At 45.9% G+C, this 10,193-nt stretch overlaps 1 protein-coding gene across 1 annotated transcript; it reads right to left on the bottom strand.

The window, feature by feature from the left end:
- Positions 1-5,163: 5,163 nt before the first annotated feature.
- LOC124692958 (U-box domain-containing protein 5) lies at positions 5,164-8,832 on the bottom strand. Its single transcript, XM_047226399.1, has 5 exons — positions 8,716-8,832; positions 8,329-8,514; positions 8,108-8,215; positions 6,445-7,631; positions 5,164-6,280 (listed from the first exon to the last, which is right to left on the bottom strand). Exons 1-5 carry the CDS (start codon positions 8,755-8,757, stop codon positions 5,497-5,499), a joined length of 2,307 nt encoding a protein of 768 aa, XP_047082355.1. The 5' UTR covers positions 8,758-8,832; the 3' UTR covers positions 5,164-5,496.
- Positions 8,833-10,193: the final 1,361 nt, after the last annotated feature.

Below are 10,193 nucleotides of genomic sequence, written 5' to 3' on the forward strand. Positions count from 1 at the left end.
AGAAAAAATGTTTATCCTTCATGATTATTAGAAGTTGCTAGAAACTAGTGAGAAGTGGAAGTTGAGGGAGGAGCTCACATTACTTTGGATGAAATAATGATAGTGATGATGCGTCGAGAAGAGGAAGAAACAAAGAGAGGCCAAATTGAAGGAGGAAAGAGAAGTTGGAGTTGAAGATAAGGGCCGAGCGAGAAAGATTGAAGGAGAAGATCGACGAGATGATGAAGTCCAAGCAAAAAAAAAATTTGTGCAAAAGCAATTGGAAGCCAAAAAAGAGTTGGCCGAGAAGAAGCAACAAGATAAGATGACAACGTGGCTTCCAATTAGATAAGATAAGAAGAGGAAGGAGGAGTTTGAAAATAGAAAGACCCGTCTTGAGGAGACTAAGAGCATCTCCAGCCGTGTCCCCAAAATCTTCCCCTAAACGACGCTGGATCGAGCGTTTGGAGACGTGTGCATTTGGGGGACGCCGCTTCCCAGCCGCGTCCCCCAAACGCCGCCCCAAACTTATTTTAACATTAAAATACTCTTCTTCTTTTTGCATTTTCATGTCAATAGAGAGAAGGAACATTCCACAAACTAATACATAATTGGAACATGTTTTTACACAAACTAAGACATAGTTTGGAACATGATTTCTACAAACTAATACATAGATAAAACATTGTAAAATTAGAAAATCTAACTAGTGTTGGCATAGCAGATTTCATATGTTCACTGCCAAGAATGAACACTCTCAGGCACTTCTGGAAAATCCTGCTGGTAATGATAGCCCTGTTGGTCCTTTCGAGGAAGAACATCCGGAAACCTCCGTTACCATTTTTGCTGCGAACAAAGAACACTCGGCGTGTTCAATCGTCATCCTCTTCGTCGTCACCATGGTAGTGTCGGCGGCAGGACGTGTCGTCGAACACCTTGACGCTCATATCCGCGTCGTATAGGTAGGAGAATGTGAGCACGCAGCCGGCTTGGAGGTCGTGGTAGCGCGCGAACTTCTCCCAGTCGGTGTGTAGGTACATCTTACCGCGCCCATTGAAGAGCACGTCCACCGGCCACCGGCAGCCGTCGCAGCTAGCCTCCCGCAGATGCAGCGCGGCCGGCTCGTTGCCGGCGACAAACTCGGCGAACTTGTCCAGCAACCTCTGGATATCGAGTGGGTCACCATTGAGGACGACGACGAACGCGAACATCACTTGGTGCTCTTCCTGCAGGTACGATGACGTTGCAGACGACGGTGACCGTGCAGCTCTGTCGCGGCCACGACCACGACCACGGCCGCGGCCTCGGCCTCGGCCTCTGCCTCTACCAGCTATGGCGTCGGCTCTTGAGAGAGGCGCTAGGGTTTGTGTGTGAGGGACGGTGCGAGAGCGCCCTTTTTTATAGGTCAGAGGGAGGAGGGAGGCGGGCGGTGGCGCTCATTAACGCCGGCACGGAGAGCTAGATGCGACGAGACGCTTCGCTACGTCTCTGCGGAAACTGCACCGTTGCTGCGCGCCAATAACTTTCGTCGCGAGGTAGGCGACGGTTAGGTTAAACTTGAATGTGCCGCTGACGCGTCAGGCCCGCGTCTCCTCGCCTCGCTTTTCGTTGTGTCCGGCGTGCCCGGAGGGTCCCCTATGGACCGGGGACGGGCTCGGGGCGCCGACACCGTATTGGACCGCGCCAGACAGAAGGAGGCTTTGTGACGCGCGGCTGGAAACGAAAATTTGTCCGACGTGCCCCTAATACCTTTTGCGGCCACTTTAGAGGACGCGGCTAGAGATGCTCTAAGGAGGAGAACCAGATGAAAATGGATTCAAATACAATGGATCCTCTAACAAAAGAATGCTAGAAGATAGAAGGGCAAAAGATGTGGCGACTGGTGGTGGTGGCGGTGGCGATGGTGGCAGCTCCGGCGACGATCTTGCTTGATCCGGATCATTTCCATCCAAGCTTGTGTGAATGTTGATCACTGTCTCATCTAGGCTATGCTTTCGAATCAAACTTTGTTGTTAATTTGAATTACCTGTGTTCAGGTTTTGAATACTATTGATGCATCAGGCTAAAACCTCATTATGATTTAAAACCTGATTTGCGGTATAGATATTGTCGCGGCAGAGCAGAGAACTGACCTGCCGCTGCAATTTTTACACCGTAAAATACAGATATGAGTTTTGCGGTATCAGCCAGAGATATGCTCGGGTACTATTATCGTTACACTGCAATGCACTGGTGAGGGCAGCTGGAGGTTTGGAACCGGAGGAGCAGGCGGTCAAGGGGCACAGGTGCAGATATCCCTCGTGCCAGGATGGACGCGATGAGTTGATCATGATGGTGCCCTGCCTGGACTCCCTGCCTTTGCACTGAAGGAACACCGTACGCTGCACCTGGGCATAGGAAGCAGACACATCCATCCATCCATCCATGATAATGGATTCATGATCAGTCCGCCCATCCATCCGTCCATCAACTGGGATGGGCGCCGTCAGTGGGGAATGCTCGGGCGTGCCATGGAATTAATGGGTCTGAAAGTGAAAAGGGGACATTCAGGAAAGGAGATGCAGGACGAAACCGAAGTTCAGAGCCTCTGAGCCTGTGACGGCCACCGGTTCCGGCAGGATACATGCATGCACGTACCAGGTTCAGATAGAGCGCCAGTTAGTGAGCTACACCTGAGCAAGTCATGGCGAGTGAAACTGACATGATCATGAGCGTTTTCGCCCCATTTCAGTGATCGTGCAATGACGCAAAAGGAGCAGATACGCGATCTTTCGATCACCGCCTGCAGCCTTACAGACGAATTCAGAGCATGTGGACGTTCAACAACTGGTGGGAGGAAAGGGAAATGCTGAATTGCAAAAGACATCGCATGATTGAACATTTTGCATGATGCTGATGCCAGCCAAAAAAAAATCATGAGTGCAGAACAACGCCTCCAGCTGACAAACGGCAACTTGTGTGTATGTATGTCTGTAAACTAATACATACTAAGTTACGAAGTAACTAAGAGCATCTACACTCGACCCCCCATGTGATGGATTTCCGTGGAAGCCGACGTCGTCGTTGGTGTTGAGCTCGTCGCCGGTGGAGTCGAACTCATCACCGGCGCCAGTGGTGCTCTCCTTTCCCGCAAGATGATGTCGCGTTGCTCATTCTACCATGCTCGCGTCTCGGTGTCCATCGTAGATGTGTCACACATCAAAAGCGAAGTCTTCTTTCCACTTCTTCGCTGCGACATTGGTCTTGAGAAGTCCGATCTTCACTTCTTGCTTGTCCAACATCGCCGACCACCCCGCGTCAGCCTTATCCTCCCTCCCTGCCACAAGAGTGGCCATGTTTTCCTCCCTGCAGCAAGAGTACCGCGTCCCTTGCCATCTTCGCCGCCTTGTTAACAATGGGGCGCCCCTCCGAGTCCGTTGGTGCTGCCGCGGTTCGATGGAAGCCGCCTTCCTTGTCCTTGGTGAGAACCGCACGAGTCAATATACACTTCTCGCAAGTCTCGATCCTTTTGAAGACAAGAATAAACTTGAACTCAACGCTCGTTGTCACCATGGTAGGCTTGGAGCATTTGAAGAAACCACAACGAAATGGGCACACTATTCACAAATGTACCAACGCAAAATGGCGAGGATATGAACGAAATGTGGCTTACTTGGTCGGTGATGGAGGTGTCGCTCACCGCATGGTTGGTGATCTCGGTTTGAATACCAAGCCACTAGTTGCAACATCCTTGTATGATGCCACTACGCGTGACATGCTGGATTGGTTGCTATCCATGTGCACCGTGTTGAAGTTGGGATCGACAGGTTTGCGCTTGTCAAACACCACTTTCACCCTCACCCAATGTCTCCGAGTTTTGGTCCACCCCGGTGAGAGGGTCTATGCTTACCACCTTCTAGACTTTGGTGAAGCATTCGTCCTCCTTGGAACTCCACCTCGAGCCTCTGCTGCCGGTTCCTACCTTCTTCCCAGCGGTGCTTTCTTCTTTTTCCTAGCTGGCGCGGGAACCGACGGGTCCTCCTCACCCTACTCTTCTTCTTGCTCGGCGTAGCTGACCGGGAGCCGGTTGGATGAGCTCGTGCATGATGGAGTTGCCCTGCGACATTCCACCGAACACGCTGCGGGTCTCATGGCTGGCATCGTCGAACAACTGCGACAAACTGGCCCCTCGAGCGTCGGCACCGCCTGACGGGAGAGGGCACTCCGCATTCCCAGTGAGCCGTCGTATGGGCCGTTGAGGTCCGTCAGCGCGAGGATTGTGCGGAGGCGCGCATCGCTGGGCGGTGTCCCCTCTAGAGCGAAGAAGGAGTTGGGGTTGAAGCCGCCATAGGGATCACTATCGGCGTACTCGGGTGGCGGCGAGATCCTCGTCATCAGCGAGAACCCCGGGGTCGCCCACTACAAGACGCTTCTTTGGCTCGCCCAAAGGCCAGCGTGTTGTGATGGTGAAATCCCCTCAAAGATCTTGCTCATTGCCGCCTTGGCCTTTCCCTCCTTCGTTCGGGCCTCCCTTCCCACCGGCCACCGGAGACCACCGCTCGGTGAGCAAATGTCCGCTGCCCACTAGGAGTTGGTCCAGCCGGGCGGATGCTACTTCTCACCCTCGGTTTCTTCACTTGTGGCACAACTTCGTCGGCCATGCGAGGGATGACAAATTTCCTCAGTGGCATCTCGGTGAGGAGGCAACGAGCGGGAAGAAAAAGTGGCAGGAGTGGTGGAGTACGGCGGAAATAAATGAGATATGGAGGAGAAAAGGAAGGGAATGTTAAAATTTGGGAGGGAATGCTTCCCCACTCTTGCCCACAAGGATGCCCCGTCCGCTTTTCAATTTCATACGGCGCTCCCGCTAACATCCATGTGGGTTGGGTGCGGCCTAGGAGCGCCGGCCGGGATAACGGCCTCTACCAGCCCAAAAAGAAATTTGGGGGTGTGTGGGTGGGGTGGGCTTTGAGGGGACCGGCTGGAGATGCTCTAAGCACTCTCCATATGTCAAACAAATGCTTATATTTCTGATTTCTACAAGACTACAGTAGTAGTACTACTATTATGTACTAAGAAAATGGAATTAGCTGCAAACTTCCACTCGGGATTTACCAAGAAACTCCGCTGAATGGTCAATTATCCGTATCCTAACTCACAAGGGATAAGAAGGAAAAAAAGAATGACAGCAAGAGGATGAATCACTTGTCTGAGATAAGATGAATACAATCTTCTGTCAGGGTTTCCAGCTACCGCGGAACAGTAGGGCAAAATTTTGCCACAAAAATATGGAACTATACCTGCTTTCTTTTTTACATTTTACACACAGCAACAAGCATAACAACTGCAATCTGCAAGATGCATAACTGCTAACCAATATCTACTGAAAGGCATGAGGATGAATAACATCATCTCACCAAGCATTTCATTCGGGCAATACAAATGCTACCATCTATATATGCCCGAGAAAGAAATAAAGAACGGTTAGTATTGTAGCATGTACAAGGACTACCAAACTCAATCTACCTTTCCCAGCTCTCAAAACAGCGTCACAGACCGAGTTTTCGAGAAAATGTTCAACTTTCTTGGGAAAAAACCAGACGACTTTGATATTTGCTGCTTGCGAACTGGAACTGGACTCTCTGGAGGATCCTCTACCGCATCCGCGACAGCCACTTCTTGCGAACACGAGTTGCTGCATTGGTCGCTTTGCCTCATATCCCTGAGAAGATTTAGTAGTTTCAATGAACAGCTTTTCGCTTCATCGGTACCATTAACTGAAGAGTCCACAAGGGCAGGGATGACACCCTCCTTCATGACATGTGAACAATCCTCTACACTGCGGGAACATATTGCTAGAAGGATTATCACCGCAAGTTCCCGTTCTTTAGGGCTTCCAGTTTCAAGATGGTCTGCAATTGAAGCGAGACATCGGTCCGTTCTGGTAATAAGCACCATAGCTTCTTCCACATCGCATAAGTTCCACAGAATCTTCAAACAACACTCAACGAAGCTTCCTTCAGTCAAAATGGGAACCAGCTTCGAGATTATTCCCAGTGAAATTAGGTGTGACTTTACATCAGCATCCGATGAAAGATCACAGATAATCTTCAAGGGAAGTTCAAGCCCCTCGATATCTTCAGAAGCCAATATTGCGACAATTGGAGGAGTGACCACAGAGGCCATCTGACGGGACTGTCGATGATTCAAATGTAAAATCAGTTCATGAAGTACCATCAACGCTTCAGTTTTTAACTCGGAATTCAAAAAGGATGTGATGAGATGGAATGTTTCTTCATTCATGGATGGAATCCTCTTGGCTCTGCAACTCAAACAGATGTGTCTTTTAGGATGCTATCATGAGGCCTTAGGCATGAATAAAACTAATGACCCAATAGCAACCAACTAGTAGAATAGATAAATCTAACAGTACTCGAATAAATTAATGAAAGGAAGATGCAGATTAGTCAGAGAAGATTCTCTTGCCTGCTATTGGAAAGGAACGCGAGGAAAAAATGTAACCCAGCTTGTTGAGCTTGCATACTGTAGCTGCCGCTATCATTTCTCAAAAAATCGAGAAATGCTTCTACAAATCCATTGGAAACCATAGCATAAGAAACCTCGTTGTCATTGTCAAGAATGTTCTTCAGATCCTTAATGGATATGCCTTGTATTTCTGGTGTAAGCTTGGAAAACTCGAAAAAGAACGTCAGGAACATGCTCTGGTTGAAATTTTGGAATGACAGGTACTTCTGATAGTCTGCACTCCAAGAGAACCGAGAAAACCTATTCTTCGGCTCCTCCATCTCCTTCACATGGGAGGAATCTGAGACATAACTGGCATCAGAAAACGTGGTTGACGAATTGTCAATCACAAAATTCCTGGCATTTCCAACAATAAGAGGTACTGAAACATTGTGCAAGCTTGACATAGAGTGACCATGCAATTGCTCTGACGAATAACTGTAGGCATCTTTGCCTGGTAGAAAATCTGAGATTGTGAAACCATGCTCTTTGCACCAATTGTAAATGAGATCCCTCATGCAGGTATTTGGAATCATCGTGAAGTTTTCTAGCTTTGTCTGTGTCTTGGGACAAGTATCATATCCCTCACTGAACCACTTCTCGATATATTCTCTTTCGTAAGTCTGTCCAGATGTTATTATGACAGGATCATGCATTAGCTTTGTTGAAATTGGGCAACATAACTCTGTAGGTGGTGTAGTTTCTCCAGACATACTACTCTGATACTCATATCCCTGGAAGTATGTCGGTGTGTAGCATTTTCCAGGAGTACTGCCATCACTAGCAAGACTTAAACTTGGACTAGACTGATTTTCATATTGCAAATTTTCTGCCCGCTCACCAGTGTCTGGTTTAATGTTCTTTCCATACTTTCTAACAAGATACAGAAAAAACTTCAGAACCTGCTCCTTTTTGTGATCAGTACCACTAGTCTTATCGACCAGTTTCTTGATTGCTCTTCTTTCAATTAAGATAGCTTTAGGAGATGTCAGGTTTAACTTTGAAGCTGCCTCCACAAATGTCTGAAGTTCAAGTTCTTCAGTTGCATCAGACTGCCGAAGCATCTCTAAAATGGCTTTGCCTGCCTCTTCTTCTAGTGGATCAATAACAAATTTTACTTCTCCAAGATCAATATGGACCTCGGCAATCTGTGGTATATAGCAAAGTAGTAAACAATCAATAAAGCAAAAAATTGTGAAGATGCAACCATACGAAAACGAATGCCAGAAATTGTATGATATGAAATATTACAGATATATAATTTTCCCACAAACTATCAATCAAAGAAAAATAATAGCGAAGATGCTGTCATAAGAATGCCTGAAATTGTAGGATAAGAAATAGCGTGGGGTTTACGGATATCAGTTTTCCAATAATTCTCCCATATAATACTTTCTTAAAGGAGGCATATTCTGATTGGTTTCCACTTACTTGAGGCCCCTTCTACAAATTATGTTAAACTTGTAGAGAATATGTTAAATTACACTATAGGTTTGGAGAACCTAGAAAAAAATTACAGGTGACCTATGAAGATTAACTTATGTATATGAGAGAAGCTGGTCACATACTTCTGTAATCACTAAATTAAAAAAATAGAGTAGAACACGAAACTAAATCAACTAACCTGGTTAGCTAATACTGTTGGGACCATATTCTGAATCAGGAACAGGCTCCGCCTAAGTGAGTCTCTGATCCTTTCACACCGTGCTAAAATAGCCTCTCCAGTAATAGCCTGAAACATAAATATCCAAAACCGTTGAATAATCATAACAAAAGATCTGGAAACCAATAATAAATTTATGATATTAGATTCTTAAATTTCACATTAAGACAGGAATAACATACCAAGTAGAGCTTACTACATTCAATGCAGTGCTGAGTTATGAGTTTTCCTTTCTCCACTATATTGTATAGGTTGCACAATTCCTGTATTCCTGCTCTGCATCCTGGACGAGCTGCCTCAATTGATGGAAGAATGGAGGAGACTCTATCTAGCATCATTGTCATCTCACTGCACAATGAGCTGTGAACCTAACAAAGACATAAACAAAAGATTAGGTACAAGACCATGGAATCGAATTGTATGGCTAAGATGACACACGAAAAACAGTATGATTTCCCCACCATATGCAAAAGGAGGTTTTCCTCTTACACGAGAGTCAGATACAATCAAATGCTTCATGTTTCAATCAAAAGTAAAATGATAAATGCAAAGGTAATTCAGTATTCCACCTTTGGGCAAGATTTACGGCACGATAAACCCATGTTCTCCATCCACGAAAAGTCCTGCCAATCTTAATATCAAGGGTCCTGTCTTGAACTGTCCAACACGTAAGACGATAATGTCATGAATATGCCATAAAGTAAGTCAGGGAAGTAGAATCATATCATGACATTGAAGAATGTTAAGTTGTTAACATCAGATGAAATTCAATATGTGCATGCCATAAATGCATTTTTATCAAGCTGTCAAAGGAGAAAAAAAAAGTAGTTCAGTCAACACAAATGCCAAATTTATATGATATGGTGGAGGCTTGTTGCATCAAGGAAACACCACTTGTGTTTCCTTTGATACAAAGTATTCACGATGCATTTTCTAAATACTTTATCCATATCGTATTTGGATATTTCAAGGAAGTATATATTTTTCTAGCAACTAGGCATTACTATAATTATACGGGGCGCATGCGCTGTAGTCAACAAGCAAAGCAAACTCCCCTTACAGGATCAACTGCATAACAAAATCGCATTTATGAACAGTGGTTTATCATCAAGAAACCAAGATAGTGGAGTATATCATGAACAAAAGATAGGATATGGCCCTGACCCCACTCCCAGCCTCCTAGCATATGAAAAGAAAAGTCAATTGATTGGTCAACATACGGCTTGAACTGCCACCATTATTGAAAGTCAACAAACTGGTCCGCAGACGGGTCTTTTGTCCTTCAACTACCATGGGACAAAGATAAAATAAAAGGTGGTTTCAGTTGATTATAGAGTACTACTCTCTTTAGACCATTTCATATCTCCACCCCATACAATAGGCTGAATAGAATAAAATAAAAGTGGTTTTGAGTTTGATTATAGACCATTTCATACCTCCACCTCAGAGAATTGGCAGAATAAAACAAAATAAAAGGTGGTTGGAGTTGATTTTAGAGTATTACTCTACGTAGACCATCTCATATCTCCACCGCACACAGTTGGTTGACGAAATCAAAGCAGAGGATAAGAGCAAGAAGGACGAAGATGGAAGTTACGTTCTAAGTCCCCGACTTTGCCAATTGGCGCTTGACAAACTTGCTAATCATGCGCGCATACTGAAGTGCTAAGCTTGCTGCAAGAAGTATAGGCACAGACGAGAACAAGATTTTTTTTTTCAAGTTCACAGGATCAATCGATCAGTTGCTCTTCCTTGCTATTATTGCATCTTGCCAACACGATCGGTGTTACACTATGGAGCATAAACCCTGACCTCACCGGCCATTCATACGAAGCGCGGAAAGGGGAAGAGATGGAGACGCGTACAAAATTAGCCTCTTTCTGTATCAAGGTGCGGACCAAACGGAAAAAAAAAATGAAATAATTAGCTACTGGATGGGAGGTGCAGAGTCTGTTAGCTAATTGTTCATGCCAATCGATAAACAGAAGGAATCGAGCAGAGGGTGGGGATGGAGAGGCCTCCAATCAAGCAGCATCGGCGGTGGCAT

This window comes from Lolium rigidum, chromosome 2, assembly GCF_022539505.1.
Source record: "Lolium rigidum isolate FL_2022 chromosome 2, APGP_CSIRO_Lrig_0.1, whole genome shotgun sequence".
NCBI classification, from domain to species: Eukaryota; Viridiplantae; Streptophyta; class Magnoliopsida; order Poales; family Poaceae; genus Lolium; species Lolium rigidum.